Source organism: Melitaea cinxia, chromosome 18 (assembly GCF_905220565.1).
Source record: "Melitaea cinxia chromosome 18, ilMelCinx1.1, whole genome shotgun sequence".
Classification (NCBI taxonomy): Eukaryota; Metazoa; Arthropoda; class Insecta; order Lepidoptera; family Nymphalidae; genus Melitaea; species Melitaea cinxia.
This window is the reverse complement of record NC_059411.1, coordinates 12111834-12130650: the sequence shown is the minus strand read 5'-3', so window position 1 is coordinate 12130650 and position 18817 is coordinate 12111834. Positions and strand designations below refer to the sequence as shown.

Sequence of the window (18817 nt, the reverse complement as noted above, 5' to 3'; positions counted from 1 at the left end):
GTTGCCCCATCATGAAAATAGTGAGTAGGATAGATGCCCTTTAAACCGTGTAAACGAAAAACCTAAACCAAATGTTAGGTAGTTCTACTCCTAATACATCGATTGTCTCCAAGAAATATGGGCCATTGTAATGAAAAACATTTTGTGTTTTTTTATATGTTTTAATTGTTATAATTAGAATATAATTTTTATATCACACAGATTACTATACCTTATTAAATTTTTAAAGCTTTTGTTTAGCTAAAATATAAATTCTTAAGTTTCAACATGAGTATGATATATATATATATATAAAGTAAATTAAATTTTACAAGCATTTATTCAACAAAAGTATAAATTCTTAATTGTTGATCTAAAATATTCATATCAAGTGTCAACATGCACATTGCACAATCATACTTTCTCATCGAAAGCTGACTGTGGGTTTTCTATAGTCCTAGAACATATTCGAGCTCGCATTCCTTCCTTTCTTTTATATTTTCGTGGCATAGTTCTGCTAGAATCAGTAAGACACAAAAAAAAATTTAAACATATAAACTTACTCTGTATATGGTGAATGAAGGGATAGATGAGTAAGGGCACCTATACCTCAAAAAATCAGGGCAACTATCCTTTGTGATTGGGATAGATGCCCACGTATTTTTTAAATAAATTATAAACAAAATAGCATCTATTTACAACTATATGCAGACTCAACGACCCAATATATAGACGTGATAAAAAATATAACGGAATTTATTACTATTTATAAAATTATACAACCTTAAATACTAACCTTTAAAACTTTGACGTGTTTTTAAATTTCGCCACGGAGAAAATTACACACACGAGCCAAACGCGTCCTTGCCACACGAATATCTGTGGGTATCTGAGGTACGGGGTGATTTCGACTTTTACTTATGCGATTAATTTTTATTTGTGAGTTCGGGATGTTAGGTTTTTAGAACACGAGGCAGCTATCCCACTGCGGCATCTCTCCCGGTTTTACCATATACGGTCGGATTGAGTAATTTTCTCCTTTTTTGAAGTCGGGTAAAAAATGTAACAAGAAAAGAACATGAAAGCGTTTATTCCACTTATAGTTTTTTATTAGTCAAAATCTTTGTTGTCTTCGTTTGTCTTCAGTTAGTTGTGGGTCGAAAATGGTTGAAATTTCTTCTGGAGATCCACCAGCTAAAATGAATTCTAAGTGACGGATGTAACATATCGCTATTCTGAAAATATATAAAAAAAAATCAAGGACAGGGACTAATTTTATTTTAATTATTTTTTTTTTAACGATTTAGTATTTAAATAAATAAAATAAGTTTTGTTTCAACCTCAATAAATAAATAATTTTCGTATAAGCAAATACAATCTGAATTAAATACTTATTAAAAACTTGGATTAATTTTTAAAAAGGTGAATCTTGTAAGTATGTTATTGAAATATAAGTGTATTTTTGCAAATAAATGACTTGAGATATGAATAACTGGTGCCGGAATACTCGAGTAATTTCAATTACAATGTCCGAATAAATTTTAAATTTTGTTTAGAATTATTTTTAATATAAAAAGTTAGCCTAAAAGTTAACCCAAGGATACGCCTTTTTGACAGCGGAGTAGGATCGGCAACGATTATGTGATTCTCCTGATATTGTCAGGCCAGGCGGGCGCCTGGCTGCAGAGGCTACGATAGACACTTATCATCAAATGGACCCTAGGCATGCTTTTCACCCTAGAGTTATCATTAAAAAAGAAAATACTCACCGAAGACATTCAATCTTAGAATATTTTTTCTTTGAAGGCTTGGTAATTGGCAACTTGGAACGAAGCAAATCGAAAGCACGGTTCATATCTCTCATTCTTGTTCGTTCTCTGTCACATGCAGTTTTTTTGTATTCTGCAAAATCAGCAATAAGTAAACTCTTTTTTTTTAATCTTTTATTTAATGGGAGTTTAATCACTTAGTGATTATATCACCCCGTAACAGAAATGATACAAAATGACAACAACAAAAACATAGCCAAAGTAAACTCAAAATTGCCAACGTTCTAGTGTAGTGGTGCGTGTAGTCGAGCAAACAACGGTGGTAGCGAGTTTGATACCGGTCAGGGCAGAATTTTGTATTCGTACAAATATTTTTGTTTCTGGTCTAATTAAGTGTGTGTCTCTGTGGGGTACTTCTCCGTACCTCGGAAAAACTAGCTATCAATTGACCGAAATAGCAATTTTTTTTAATGTTTATCTTATTTATGGTATATATTTATGGTATATACTACCATAGGTGTATACACCAGGTAAACATTAACACATTTTAAAACTTGTTAAGGTTAAATATAACTTATAACAGACGGACAAATGGAGGAAATTTAATAAACATGAAAAATGAGTCATACAGGAATTTCATATATTTCATGCCACAGCCATTTGTGACATGTTTACACACGAACAGGCTCAAATTAATTTTATTTTATTCAAATTAATCGACGCAATAAATATATGTTCAAACCTTTTTCTAATTGCAACGCTCGTTCCTTCCAATTCAAAATGGTGTCTTGTTGATCATCCGAGAATTTTCCATTATCATGCGTCTCGTGCGAAAAATCGATTGACGATTTGGAACTGGCAGCTTCTATCATATTTACATCTCTATACTCTTCGTGATCCATGTATTTGAGATCTTTAAAAAAAGTATTTTTAGGAATTTTGTAATTAACAAAAAAACGAATGCAGTAGAATGTAATAAATATGGCCTTAAAAATTTTGGCTTGCAATCAGTCTAATAAGTAATAGGATAATACCTAATCTTCTTAACGTAGCTTTGTTAACATTTAAAATAAGTATGTTACAACTTTCAATCAAGAATTTTCTCATTACATATTTTTTAGTTAAACAATGTTGGCTTAATATGCCTTTATAGGTTTCTCTGCAAGTACCTGCTTTTAAAATACAATAAGAAAAGAAACTAATAAGGGTAACATGTGAACTGTACAATTACCTTCATGAGTAGATTGTTCCAAGTCATGAGGTTTGTATAGAGTTATTCTTCTCGGTTCTGAGTAATCTTCTAGAATATACGACCGATGGTGGGATATGGTTTTATCATATTTCTTATGAAAAAAAGTATGTTCGTCTTTAGGTTTATCCTCCTGCCTTCCTATTTCTAGAATAACGCGGTCTTCTGTATCTCGTCTTTCTTCTGCAAATGTTTCTTTTAAAACTGTATAGTTCGCTATCAGTGGTAGCGGTGACTCTTCGTAATCTTGACTGTACATTTCTTATAAAACTCACTAATATTTACTAATATTCTTATTGGAAATAGTAGCACACTTGATGAGATGAAATCGACGTACCTCGAAAATCGATCGAATCGTCGTAAATCGGCCTCTTTTAGATCTTCTGCACAATTAGGCGTGAAGTAACATAAAAGCTATAAAAATATTTACACCGATTTTCAAAAAATATCACTAGTTTCGTCCAACAGTTACCTGTTTCGAGGTGTAACTGTGTCATCCACTCTGGTGCTCTATTGTCATGTATATTCGATCAAAGCCTGTATTGTGTACACAAGTGTTGTGGTACGCTCCTTACGTTCAAAGAGGTTTTGTCTTTTCATATTGTTATAGTATGTTTGTTTCTTTTACAGTTTGATATTAAATTTACAAAAGTATTATAATATCCTATTCAGCCTACAGTATCCCACTGCTGGGCATAGGCCTCTTTCTCCATGTAAGATAGAACTATGAAAAGTTTCAAGACTTTTTTAGATTGATAATAATTTTTATACCACAACTGAAACTCTATAAGAAATTGTCATCACTTAAATAAATTATAGAATTGACTTTATGAAAAATGAGCTAAGTTCGAGTTGTATTTCATACTAGAAGCTCCGTATTAATGTAATGTCATAAACTAACAATGCGTAATCTTGAAATGGAGATAAATGAAAAAAACACGTTTATATATGAGCCCCTTTAAACATTACTAAACTGAATTAGCCTGTAAATGTCCAACTGCTGGCCAAAAGCCTCTTCCGAGCCAAGCCAAGCGGTAATCGCACCCGCTACCTTGACACGGTATCAAAGCAACTATCAGCATCACAACACCATAGTGGTTGTATTTTTTTTTCTTTTTTTGTTAAATATTACAGTGAAACATTTTCGGTATTACCGATAACAAATTTCAAGTAGTTAAGGTTCCAATGCCTTAGTCTCGTAACAGAAGAACAAAAAAAAGGGGATAGTGTAGTCTAACGATACGTGATAGTGTTTCATGAGCACACTTTGGATACAGAACTCTAAATCAAGTTGGTGCGGATCACACGCGTAACGGCTGCCTTGCGCCCGGTCCTTGAGCGGTGGATGCGCCGTAAGCGCAAACCCCTCACCTTCCGTCTGACGCAGGTTCTCACCGGGCACGGTTGCTTTGGTGAATACTTGTGTCGGACGGCCCAAAGGGAGCCGACGACTGAATGTCACGATTGTGGCGCGGCGGTGGACTCTGCCCAGCACACCCTCGAGGTGTGCCCGAGATGGGCGGCGCTACGTCGCGATCTGACGACAGTCCTCGGAGGGGACTTGTCACTGCCGAGCGTTATCACCGCGATGCTCGGCGACGACGAGTCCTGGAAGGCGATGGTCTCCTTCTGCGAGACAGTAATGTCCCAGAAGGAGAACGACGAGCGGATGAGAGAGGGGGCCGCCGACGAGGCCTCCGTCCGCAGGCGACGAACGGGGGTGCGTAGGAGGCGCTACTTAATGCGTTTCCAGTAACGCCCCTGTGCCCGTGTCGGGCCGGGATGGGAACCCGGTCCTGCTAGACATGGCGTCGTCGGGATTGTTCAGAGGTGAGCCGGACAGTCCCATGGAGGAGAAGTCTGGTCTTTTCGCCGAGGCCAGCCTGTCGCTGGAGGGATCCTGTTGCCTGCAGATCCGGGACCCTCCAATTAAAGCGGCTGAAGGCTCCCGCAGGGGTTTTGGTCGGTAGTGCACCCCCAAGTGCTAAGCCGACATACGGTCTAGGAATGCCTACCCGGGCATTCTGGATATCACCCGTAAATGGGTTACCCTGCGATATCAAAAAAAAAAAAAAAAAAAAAAAGTTGGTGCGGATGATTCAAAGTAAACAGCTAGTAATTAGCAAAAACAATAAAATGTGTCACTGGCTAACAAAGATCTTTTCCTTTTTTAAAGTTATTTTGAAACAAAACTTATCAATAGGAAATAAATACTATACATTTTTTATGTTAAATAAAACAAAATAATGTTTGTAAACGTAATTTATTTCTTTGCAAAAAATACTTTATGCTTTAACCACAGCCAAATAAACAAGGCCTTACAGCGGATATTATAAGTACAAATTAATTTAGCATTATTAATTAGTAATCAATATATTTTTTTCAGTCGCTAAAACTGAGTGACAGGTAGCAATACAAATGCAGAAATTAAACAACAATTAGGACTTATTTCACCGGTTGCTGATACATCATGCCCTTAGGATCTGTTTAATCACAACTCATAAATTATAATTTATGGTTTCACGGGTATTCAAATATCATACAGAATTAGTTTAATTTTATTTTGACGCTGTAAAAAAACGTTAGTTTTTTTTTTGTGTGTTGGTTACTATTATAATTATATCAGATAAAAATCCGAATAATTTTATCAGCAACCAATTCAGTTAGCAAGATCTTTTACAGTTTTATAGAAGTCAATCCAATTCAGTTAAAGTCGCATATTATACTTATACATACATATTGTTTAAAATACAAGTACAATCTTGTGACTAAGCAGTTTTTGAAACGTAATGGTAAAACGAAATAAACACAATTAAATAAATTGAGTCTATTTTTAAATATATTTATTTAAAAAAAAATTTAAAAAGGCAATCATAAATGGAGACCCTTATGACAGAATATATTTTATTCAAAAAAAAAATCAATAGCACAGATGAAATCAAAATTTTAAATACTGACAAATGCAAATATTTATTCCACCTCCTACTATACACACAACTTTAGTCACTTAAATTGCATACGAGTTATACTTATGTATTAGAAATAATAAATATTATTTTTGGTATGCCATTTTTTCAAATCAACAAGGATTTACTTCCAAAAAGTATATTATTATCGTTAGATATATAAACTCTGTATTTTTTTTTCTGTAGACTTGGAATTTTATACATAAACAATGTTGCCAGTAATAATCATTTAATTTATAAAAATAAATAAGAGTTTTAACCCTTGCAGCGATATACTATGTATTTATATTTGTTGATATTATTTATGGAATACGCCGGAAAATAAGTTTATTTTTACTATGAACCTGTATATATTTTTTATATAATAATTTTGAATTTTCATATTTAAACATTGATTGGTCTTATTTTAAAGAATTCCTTCATGACCTCATCGGTGACCTTAGCCCTCCGAGCTTGATAATCTTGAACGATGGGCGTTATTGTATCTATGGCTATCTTCTTTAGTTCACCGGTTAACATTTCTCCTGATTCATACTGTTTTTTAATCTGAAAATTAAAAATAAATATAGTCTGTCAACATGTCAAAATTGTATTTTATCAACTGGTTCATTGAACAATTGAACATGCAGCTCTAATTTACTATGATTTGATTGCTAAACTGTGACAGTAATGGATCACTATTTTTTTACCGCGAATAAACTGAAGTATGTGATCTAACAAATATAATATAATTTAATATTCTCATCTAAGGCATAACAATGGATTTTGAGTAAACAAATTTCATGCAATTAAAAAATTTAAATTAAATAAGATCTTTCATCATAATCGTCATTTCAGCCTATCACAGTCCATTGCTGGACATAGGTCTCCACAAGTTCACGCCAAAAAAAACTCATGTGTGTTACCCATAGTCACCACGCTGGGCAGGCGGGTTGGTGACCATATAATAAGATCTTTGCCTTTAAAATATTATTTATACAAGTCAAAGAAATATTTCACAGTAACAAATACTAATACATTTATAATTTAAAAAAAAAACGAGTGTTCTTCAGTGGTCCAACCACACGACTGAAGTAAAACTTACGAAACGTAAATCTCTCTTTCTGTCTCCACTAACTTATAAATCTCTCTCAACTTCCGTTCGCCTCACCCGATCACATTTTTCGCAACGTTCTCGTCACCCATTCACCAGCTTATTCCCCAAGTCAAGTGTGCATAAAGAAGTTTTACTTCAAAAAGACTAAGTTATATTCATTAACTTAATGTAAATATTACCTCAGCTAATCTGTCATCATCTTCCAGGAAGAACGTCAAGTATTTGAAAGATATGTCGACCTCTGCGTTGCCACCTTTTTCCCGATGCTCTTCAACAGTAGGCTGTCCGCCTGAGAACGCGTATTTATTTATCTGAAATTACAGGAACAACAAAATAATATATTATTAATTTGTTATAGCAATTTTATCTACCAGATTATCTACAAGTTTTGGTTTCACAGGTTGTGAACAAATACATCTGTAAAGGTGGTTTGCAAATTACTAGCTGAATTAGGTGATTATTATAGATTTTTTTAACCTTACATATGGTTGTTTGTTCTTAAGGTAGACACAATGAAACACCTAGAATCGGGGAGGGAATCGAACACACTCATCTATCCGCCAATTTAAATAAAACATAAATTAGGGTCACCACTAAATCTGGACAGACGCCAACTGAGACAAATAACTGCGGCACTGACTGGACAAGGTCCGTATAACAAACGTCTATTTAATATGGGCATTGCCGACAGTCCCCTGTGCAGAGCTTGCATGGGATCAGATGAAATGGCTACGCATGTACTTCTTTACTGTCCAGGTGTAGCGGCTTACCGGGCACAACATCTTGGCACCCTGAAGACACTTCACTCCGACACTCACTTCAAGTCCGAGCTTGAAGGGGCAAAGTCGTCGAGTTGCGGAAACCAGCCCGTGTTAACCATACCATACCATAGGATCACTACATAGTGCGTCACGGGGCTAGTGAAACAAAACATTATTTTTAGCTTACCTTGTTCTTGATCTGCTTGGGCGTGTCGCTGAGGAAGACGGAGGCGTTGGGGTCGCTGGCCGACATCTTGTGCTGCGCGCCCTGCAGCGCGGGCAGGAAGGCGGCGTGCAGCAGCGCCGGCTTGGGCAGCTTGAGGCGCGCCGCCACGTCGCGCGACATGCGGAAGTACGGGTCCTGGTCGATGGCGCACGGCACCAGGCACGGCACCTGCCACACACCGCGCAGCCATCGAGGTCAACGAGGCCAGATTTCACAGACTCAAAATAATTCTCCTTTACAAACACGAGCCCTTATCCCCTATCTTATAGCCCTTAGCTTAATTGGCTAGAGCGCCGACACGGTCAGTCGGAGACGCGGGTTCGAACCCCGCTGGAGCGGTCAATTTTTGATATGATATTCAAAAATGTTTACGAGCCCTTATCATTATTATTCTTCAGAGAATTACGTATATCAAAGCTAGTAGTTACTGTAGTAGCTATCAGGTATTTATGATAACCGGGATCGACGGCTTAACATGCTCTCTAGGCACGGTGAGGAGACCCACAAGGACAGAGATCTAAACCAGAAAGAAATATGCGTACAAATACAAATATTCATCACGCACGGGAATCAAACCAACAGACCGTCGGTGTTTTATTCGACTACTCGTACCGCACTCGCAATATTTTAAAAAATCATTGCATTCGCGAAAAAACAAGCAGTAAAAAAGATATCCCTAGGTCACCTATAATAAATGTTTATTGGGTACGAATATTGTTGGATATTATCAATTCCATTATTTAAAATTAAAAGCTATTTGTACGTTAGCTAGAACATTCTGGAAGTAATGTGTTTGTTGACGAAATTATATTTTTTTTAATAGAAAATAATTACATAATTATTACTCTTAATAATTTTATTCAAAATAAATACTGAAGTATACTCACAACTTTATCACCAAAAATAAATGGAAACGAAGTTGAGAAAGCCGGAGCAGCCTCTATTGAAGGAAACGTTATTTTTCCAATGATATCTGAGTCTCCAAAACCAAATATACCTTTCACTTGATTAAATGTCACACACTTCTGTATTCTCAGCATGTTTTGATAAAATTGTGGACACTGTCTGAAAAAACAAAACGTCTAATAGTAAAACTTCTCATTTTTGAAGTGAGACTTCTTTAGAATCGTTGTGATGTGAAACTCGATGAAACGAAAATGAGGCACGATAAAGAAACAAACATATACATGTATAGGAGAGAAGGAGAAAGAATACATCACACAGTTTGTTACATTCAAGGTGAAAAAAATATCTTATAGGCTACAGAAGTTTTCAGAAGTTTCACTTCTGCCGTGTATTAATTGCACACACACACACACTTTTTTATAAAGCTTCTTACTAATCAAATTTTTTTTTCAAGCCAAAGAAATGTTTTTCAAAAATTACATTGTTTAAAAAAATTTATGAATGGAAGAAAAAATAGCTCTATATTAACACTGAGTTATTGTTACCAAAATAATTATTACTGACCATTTAAAATAAACTGATAAAACAAGATTTTTTTTACTATCGTATAATATCCCAATATGTACAACTTACCCTATGAAATCGAGATCATTAAAAATAAATGTGTTGGAAGGATCAAAACCAATTGCTATGATGTCTTTTGCATTGGAGTAAGCCATTTGTCTAGCGTCTTCTACTTTAATGTCTCTCCACAAGATTTTCTCATCATCGGTCAGTTGAATAATCAAAGGAACATTGAATACTTCTTGCAACCACCTGGTAAAAGTAAAATTTAAATTGATTACATACAAGTGAGAAAAGTTTGGTGTTATAAATTAAATTAGATATTTCATTAAGCCTAGTATTAATTTGTTAAAATTTTCCATAGAACCAAAATAGTACCTACCCAATTTTTTTAACTTATATGATATAAGTTTTGATGCTTTTAGTTACATGGGAATATGACGAATGTAATTTCGAAATTCTCGATATCTGAGCGATGTTAAAGACGTCATGGTCACAAGCAGGAAAATATTTGGGATCGCGAAATCGGAATTAGACTTTAAAAGAATACAAAGATAACCTAACACAGCTAATTGTTATCACTATATTGTGTCCAGAACCTTGGTCATCTTAAAAATATTCCTCTTGCAGCAATAAAACACTACTATGTACATCTTTCTTCGTTTTTTGGAGTATCATAAAAATATAGTTAATACTTACTTTGTAAACATAAATGGTATCATATGCCCAATGTGCATACTGTCTGACGAAGGCCCTCTACCAGTGTACAGGTAGAACTTCTTGCCAGACTCAAAGAGATTCAAAATACTGTGTATATCTCTGTGGGAGAAGAATATGCCTCGCTTTAGAAAGTGATGCGCTGAAATTATTTTAACACTTATTAAAATACATGATAATTAACATAACTGTTTACATAATTATATATAATATTTAGAAGGCAACTTGACCATGACCCTGCTTTCCACTCTAGGTTTGTGAGTTGTATTCCTTTTACGAGTCTGCTAATACATATATATTTACATACTTGAATTTTTTTTTTTACTGTTATCTAAACAGCCTCACATTTATTCCCATAGGATCACTGGACTGTGTATATGTTTGAGCCATGTTTTATTATTTATACATGATTATCTTCACATTGACCCTAGTTACAGAGATATAGCAATAGCAGCTAAGTTATGTGTATATTATATAAATACTTATATTATATTTAATAAATTCAAGCACATTTCTACTATTTTATTATGGAGAGATAAAGAACATACAGATTAAAAAGAAACTAGCTATTACAGCCTAGTGTTAATTTTAGTACTGCTGCATTAAATATCTAAAAATTAAATTTAAATTAAGAATATACTTTATTATCATTTACCTTTCTTCCCTGTTACTTTCTCAAACCTCTCAATCACCTCATCATCAATCTTTTGACTGCCAAACCTTTCTAAAATTAAGAAAATTTTAATTATTATTAATTTGCATAAAAATAAGTAATTTATTGTATCATAACTACAAAGCTTTTTAAAATAATGCTAAAAAAATAAGTAATCCATTATATTTCACTTTGTTTTAGTAATTATAAAGTAAACAAAATAAAAAATAATAAAATGTAAAAGTTAATTTATGTTTATGAATTTTGAAACAACACTTTCGATAATTTAATTTAAGCTTTTACTACTGGCAAGAAAAACAGATACTTTCATCAACTTTATGTAGAATAGCGATGGCATAAAACACAAGACAGGGTAGTAAATATAATATCATGTAATAAACTTACTGATCAGTTTGTCATAGTCAATCCCAGTTTGTGACTTTCCAGCAACATTCCATGGATCCACTACATCGTCATCATTTATGGATAAGTTGTTGATCTGCTCCTCTGTCATGGTTTACTGAAAATCAAAGTAATACTACTTAAGGCAGTACTAATGATATGTTTTCTTTTTTTTAATAATATTTTGAAGATAATTTCAAAATGAATTCAGTAACACTTTAGCATACTTCCTCTTACAATATTTGGAAGTAAACCAACTTGTGACTAGAAAGTCAACCAATATCGCTTTTAACAATAGAAACAAAATTAAAATATTTTTTTTTAGGAATTTATATTGTAGTAACTTGGTTTGAAATGAATTACTTAAATAGGTTTCATCTTCAGAAGAAACTTCAAAGGAATTTTGTTCAAGAAATTGAATTTTTTTTTTTATAAAAATAAATGTTGAATTTTAAATTTCACCTTTTGTTTTTATTTACAGTAAAAAATGTTATTAACATTTAAAATAAAACCACAAGACAAAAAAACAAGATTTTTATCTGTATTATGACTAAAAAATTTTACCCAAAGCACCATTTATATTATAAAATAAACACAACTTACTGCAAATTATTCCTAAATTGTATGACTAAAATAAGTTAATGCTTAAATTAAGCTGATGCAATAATTAAATTTTATCAATACTTTCACGAGGTTATCGGCAACCTGTCAATGTCAAACTTACAGTGCCAAACTGCCAAATAGTCAAGTTGTCAAAACGTGCAATTTCATGCTAGAAAAATATCGAGACCCGTAATTTTTAACTCGCACCTTTTCAATCAAATTCTAATCATTTGTTTCCTTTTTTAAGAAATAAATACGAACACCAAGCTAAGAAAAAAAAATTACTACTACTTTAAAGCAAAAAATTATGTTATTATTTCATTACTCTTTGTTTCCAGTTATGTAAGCATTTTTTTTATATTTAAAAAAAATCAACATGAGTAACAATTTTGCGTTTTATATTATTGTAACAATTATAATACTGTAACATTATTGTAACCTAAGTTTAGATGTTAATTTGTACTTTATCTCTATAGTATGTTTTATCAATTTAGTAAACATATAAGGTTACAAGTTGTTATGAGTTAAGAATTTTTTAAATCACCTATTATTTCATTTTGAGCAATAAAATGAATAAAAATCGTAACTTTTTTTATAATAATAACAAATTACAAATTTTTAATCTGGTCTTTTTTGTTACTTATTTTTTAAGTGATAACACTAATTGTCCTTTTTTTTTCTACTGAACATTGACCAGTGTAATTGTCAAAAATGTCAATAACTCTTCAGTCATCACAATGTACTCTTGCTGTTTTTAGATTATTAAGTAGAATAATAACCGTGCGTGTCTTTGTTATAAAGTGTATGGCTTTTTGGTGTTAAACCGACGGGACTTAAGTGTTCTTGATGGTTTCCGGTGACGATTTCAATGGTGGTCGTTTACCGCGAAAAACTACTAGGTCGCCGAACCGAAAATCTAAGAAGACTGATGCAGACCTAGCGAAGAGTTCAGCGTTGCGAAATGGTTCGCAACCTTCTGTTCATAAAAGAAATCTTTATGTGGTTTCGTTCCCTATCATTATCCTTTTTAATTTACTGAGGTCTATTTTATATCAATTATTTATTATTTTCAAATATTTGTACACGGCGTCGCATCGCTTTATTCATAGGCCTCGTAAAAACGGTGAATGCAACTTAGAAGTTGTGGTTAAAGACGGTATAGTGTCGACTGAAATCGCGCACAGTGAGGAGATGTCGTATGTAAACAATGTGGGACCAGGGGACCCTCTCCTGGCGAAACAAAAACATCATCATAGGAAAGCTTTCGAGTACATATCGAAAGCGCTTAAAATTGACGAAGAAAATGAAGGTGAGTGAAGTAGTTCCTTTTTTTGACAAAGCTTTATTATTATTTTAGTGTATTAGTTATAATTATTAGCGATTCTTGTTTTTGTTTGCCTTCAGTAAATAATGTTTTAAAGATGTTTATTATTAGTAACTAGGTATTAGGTTCAGTTTGATCTATTTTTAATACAGGACAAAAAGAATTAGCTATAGAGCTGTACAAGAAGGGTATATATGAGCTCGAGAGAGGAATAGCAGTGGACTGTTGGGGGGGTCGTGGAGATGCTTGGCAGCGGGCTCAGCGCCTTCACGATAAGATGAAAACCAACCTAGGCATGGCAAAGGACCGCTTACATTTCTTAGGTAAAGATTATATTTATACAAATCTTAAATTTATATCTTAACTGTTTACACGGCTACTTATTATTTTATGCCATATTTAGTTGATGTATATATTATGTTTTTTTATTTAATGACTGAACTTGGCTGTTTCTGCATGGTCAGCTTCTTATTTATTTTTGTTGTGATATATACTCCTGTATTCACACCATACTCGTATGATATCAACGTTAATGAAGTAAATGTTGTCCCCCAATGTAGCCAACCTAGTCGCTCTCAGTAAGTTGGGAGTAGAGAGTGAGCCCGAGCGGAGTGACAAAAAACCTACGGAGTCACCTCTTAAGGGGCGAAGGCCATTAGAGAAGTCCAAGACAACGCTACTAGCACATACAGAAAGTAACAGTGGTCAAACGAAGCCACCAAACGAAGGTAGAATACCACAAATTGTTTTGCTTCGTTTGACGTAACCTACTGCAAAGTTTTGAAAATCTCACAACTCATTTAACCCCTGACATGATATAACCAGACCATCGAATTGATACAATTGGAATGTTTTACTTAAAGCAATGTTTGCATGTGGGTTCACTGTGCTTACAAAATTTTGTTTTTCGCTTTCCGTGTGACACTATTTTCTGTTTCATTTTTTTTTCATAGATAAGTTATTAATAAGTTTATTTTAAGACTAATTTTATTTTATAAAAATCTAATATAATAAGAAATAATAGTCAGTTATCCGATGTGAATGACATATGAAAACCTGATATTATGACATGTTTTAACTTGCGTGTAATATCAAGCAAAAACTACATTTTTTCTTCAATTGAATTACAATTAACTTTACAAACTTAATTATCAAATTAAGCCTCTCTAAAAATAAAAACGAAAAAAAAACAAAAAAAAATGGAGAAAAATCTTTAAAATCTGAATAGTTTAATAATCTTTTGTTCCTAATACAAAGTAGACGTTCATTGAAATTGCAGATGCGTCATTTTATAGTCGGTTTAGCATGCGGATTGTTTACAACCTTGCTTTATGAATGCCAGGCACATGTCCACAACTATTATGCTTATAAGAATTCCTAGGAACTTGTATTTAAAATCTAAACAACATAGTTGTATAGGTCTTAAGTTTCTATGCATTACATTTCCTCGTTTTAATCCTGTTTAAAGTTTTACTATTAAAATGTAAACACGTCTTATGCTAAAAGTTTAGGCTGCTAAAATTTACGGAAATACAGTTTAAAACATAATTTTTTAAATGAAAAAATTAACTTGACTGTCGTACTCGATACGCGGTAATAACACAGTAAACATAGCCTGTAATTTTTTTTTTCAAAGATAAACCATAACGAGAAAGAAAAGTAAACGTTTATTTTAATCGAACTAATTATTAACGCGTCTTCTAAAAGTAACAATTTTAATAGGGATGACATGATCACTTCGCGACCAAACTCCTTAATCAAATAATCTAAAAAAAAAAAAAATTAAAAAAAGGAATAATGATTTGATAATGCCTACGTATACTTTGTGTATTTACGAGCAATGTATACCCAATGAAAACAAACCCGTGTGTCATCAATTTGTATCTAAAAATAGCCATCGTCGTAACGGTCTAGCTTACTCAACTTTCAGTCATTCGTATCAGCTTACGACTCATATTCTAAGTATAGCGGGAGTCCATTTCTCTTTTTCCGAAAAAAAAAGACCTTACGACGATGAAATTATTTAGAACATGATTCAACACGGTTTACTCGGCATAAGACTTGAAAAGAATTAAAATAAAATAAAAATGAATGCGAAAGTCTCATAATAGTTTCCCGCCCATTATACGCTGTAAGATTTAAATTACCGAGTCAAGTTGGGTTGAATATAATAAACTTCCAAGGGTCTGTGCTCTTTTATGCGTTGTATAAACTATAATTACGGCGTTTTTTTTAATGTGGTTCGTCACGAATTTTATCAAAAATTTAATCTTGATTCGGACTATTTATTTACGAAGTTAATTTATCCTCGAGTTATCTCAGGATAGATATGATCTCAATCGGACGTTTTAAGCGATTCTGGGAGTTCATATTAAAATATTTACCTTAGATTAAATTAATACATACTTTTATATTATGTTATACAGTATAAAATTATACGTATTTTAAAAGATTTTCTTTTTATATAATAAACTAGCTTTACCCCGCGCGCGTTGCTACGCTTTTTTTTTTTGGTCGTATCAACTCAGAAACCTTTGTGAGCTCATGCACAACACTTTGCTGAAGATCATGACATGATCAAATGCATAGTTTACGAGTCTATAAAGGACATACAGACAAACATTCATTTTTATTATATATAAATTGCTATGTCATCTACACGTGCAATCCCAATAAAAAAATTGTATACATATAAGTCGTTAATCTGGCACCTATACTTTACATCATTACAACAGTTTTTTTTTTATAATATAAGTTTCGTGTCACGCTGTTTGAAGTCGCACTCATCCGAAACGGCTCGATCGATTTTTATATTTTTTTGTATTTATTAGGTAGGCATGAGAATAGATCGTAAAGTTTATTACATATATATACGACTTGTGATTAGTTTGGCAATCGTGGTATAGGTCTCGTAGTTTCCGCTCCCACTATAAATTTTCTTGGAATTCTTCTATTAATTTAATTTTTACGAACTATTAATTTAATTTTTACGAACTATTAATTTAATTTTTACGAACTATTCCTTCGCTTGTCCAGTGCTCATTATTTGTACAGCCTAACAGGCTGTGATAGTTTCCTTTTAGCTTCATTATGTATACTACTATCATTAATTTCTTACGTAGATATTATAAAATAACTTGATATTATATTGATATCTGAACAATATTTATGGAGCAGAAATGAATAATTTTTTAACAACTATCTTAAAATGATTTGTGACAAAAAAAAATCAACCCTACCTAATGCTAGCTAAATTGACTTAAAAATAGTTTTTTTTTTTTTTTTTTATACTAACGTATCAAACCAAAGCTTCTAGTTAAAACCTCCTCTGCGCCAATCTGCTGACAAATATACAGAGCATGCCAAAAAGATAAACATACGTAAACTCGTAAATAAAATACATTTTTTTTTTTACCATTTGGCAGATTGATGTGTCATTTTGATTTTAGTAAATATGCTATATGTACGCCGAGGACAATACAGTATATTGACATAATTATCATTACATAGTATAAAACAAAGTCGCTGCCCGTTGTCTGTGTGCTTATATCTTTAAAACTACGCAACGGATTTTTATGAGGTTTTCTTTAGTAAATAGAGTGATTCTAGAGGAAGGTTTATATGTATAATACATGCATAATATTATTGTAGAGGAACACTGATAGTGATGTGATAGTGAACACTGATTTTTGTAACCGTGCGAAGCCGGGGTCATTAGTTATTTGATAAAGATGTGTGGATTTAATGATAAACCACTCCGGCGACGTTTTAAGCCGAGGTGCGATATCGCCATAAGTGGCATAGGTCTTCTTGAGCCGTCTTAAAGTGCTCACATCGTTCTTCGCGGCCGGAGTCTATAGTACCCGGCCCCTCTCAACGGTAACGCTGTAAAGGCCAGAAGTGCCAACAGTAACAAACAAAAAAAAAATGTGTCGCTGTATTTCATGCAAGATATTACTAATTTTGTACTAAAACACAATTTATACATTATTTTTAAAAGAGTAACTGCAGAGTTTCTTGCCGATTCTTCTCTGCAGAATCTACATTCCAAATCGGTAGCTTTACTTTTAAAAACTGATAATCACTTTAAAATTTTAATCTGTAAAATGACTATTCGAAAGTGTCTTTGAAGCCTTATTCGAATAAAATTGTTTTTGATTTTGATTCAAATGAGTCGTAATTATGTACAAATTGGCGGCATTAGCGCTAAATAGCAATCTATGCCAAGCAACCGTGTTGCGGATGATATTATGACCAATGACAATTGATACACATTGCTGTATTTACAATAAATAAAACAATATTGTCATATATTGGGTAGGGCATAGCAGGAAATATCATGTCAAAATCTAGAGCAGTCCAAATAATATTAATCTGTAGTGTTTTTTTTTCGTTTGTTAAGTCAGGTAACAGAGTTCTTGGGTAGGGTCGGAAGTTGAATTCCCAACGCACTTGCAATGCTTCTGAGGTTTCAGACGTCCATAGGCTACGGTTGCCACAAACTATCAGGCAGACCGCTTTATTGCTACCCGAGAAAAAAAATCACACAAAATACTGTAGGTCTATAAAAATATTTCATCTGATTTTTAGTGTAATAAAAAACGTTGGCAATACGAATGTGTAGGGTCCGGGAAAGCGATGAGGCGGATACCCAGTCGCCGGTTTCCATTTGACTTGTATTTCCACAATGAGATCGCGTTACGGATGGTCAGGCGCCACCCAGCTGGCTCGCTTGGCAATAACGCTTGCCTGCACATGTGCCCTTTCTATAGATTTGTACGAATAAACTATAGAAATAACTCTAACACTGTTAGAGCTTGTATAAGCCCGGTTCCTATGTTGAAAGAAACCGGTTTGTTTTACTCGAAATTTTGTAAAATGAACGTCTCGTACGCAAATCGAAATTTCTATTTTAGACCTAACTGTGCCCGCGACTTCGCGTAAAATTTAACAAAAAAGTTATTGTTCAGTTCGCAGAGTTATAAAATAAATAAATTACTAAAACAAAAGTAGCCTAAGTTACTCCTTACTATATCAGCTGTCTGCTATTGAAAGCCTCGTCAAAATCTGTCCAGCCGTTTCAGAGATTAGCCGGAACAAACAGACAGACATACAGACAAATCTTATATAAAAAATTCTCGTATCACAATGTTAGTTACCATACTCCCTCGAAAAGGCTTGACCCATTGATATGAGTGTGCATATCAAGTAGGTCTGAGAATCGGCTAACATCTATTTTTCATATCCATAAGTTATAGGGGGAGGGGGATTTAAGGGGTTAATAACATAGATGGCAAAACAACGTTTGCAGGGTCAACTACTATAGAAAATGTTATTTTGGTATATGTACCGTGTATACAATAAATATGAATTTAGTAAAAAAGCGGTTATTTTAATATTACAAACAAACACTCCAATTTTATTTATTTGTATAGATATAAGAATCGAGTTATGTTCAACCAAATCGGGTTATACTTTATACGGGGTAGCTGAAGCTATGTGTCATTATTAAATTTTCATTACTTTTCGTTACTCATTTCATACATCCATTAAATGTCACGGATAGAGTATGGATGTTTATTGCATGGTTAAAAAATATCGAT

The 18817-nt window shown here is 33.4% G+C and overlaps 3 protein-coding genes across 3 annotated transcripts in view; 1 reads left to right on the top strand and 2 right to left on the bottom strand.

Annotated features, from left to right (window-relative positions):
- Nucleotides 1-1053: 1053 nt before the first annotated feature.
- LOC123662411 lies at nt 1054-3256 on the bottom strand. Its single transcript, XM_045597254.1, has 4 exons — nt 2980-3256; nt 2491-2661; nt 1749-1881; nt 1054-1214 (listed from the first exon to the last, which is right to left on the bottom strand). The coding sequence occupies exons 1-4, from the start codon at nt 3254-3256 to the stop codon at nt 1094-1096; spliced, it is 702 nt and encodes a 233-aa protein (XP_045453210.1). The 3' UTR covers nt 1054-1093.
- Nucleotides 3257-5244: 1988 nt separating this feature from the next.
- LOC123662034 (tryptophan--tRNA ligase, cytoplasmic) lies at nt 5245-12008 on the bottom strand. The gene is made up of 9 exons (XM_045596923.1): nt 11891-12008; nt 11291-11405; nt 10889-10957; nt 10216-10375; nt 9586-9768; nt 8934-9111; nt 8008-8214; nt 7239-7370; nt 5245-6509 (listed from the first exon to the last, which is right to left on the bottom strand). Exons 2-9 carry the CDS (start codon nt 11397-11399, stop codon nt 6348-6350), a joined length of 1200 nt encoding a protein of 399 aa, XP_045452879.1. The 5' UTR covers nt 11400-11405; nt 11891-12008; the 3' UTR covers nt 5245-6347.
- Nucleotides 12009-12613: 605 nt separating this feature from the next.
- The window catches only part of LOC123662011 (spastin), a 37998-nt gene continuing 31794 nt past the window's right edge, over nt 12614-18817 (top strand). Inside the window, exons 1-2 of the mRNA XM_045596908.1 lie at nt 12614-13199; nt 13367-13537. Coding sequence (XP_045452864.1) covers nt 12737-13199; nt 13367-13537 — 634 coding nt within the window. The 5' untranslated portion in view covers nt 12614-12736. The remainder of the gene's footprint in view (nt 13200-13366; nt 13538-18817) is intronic.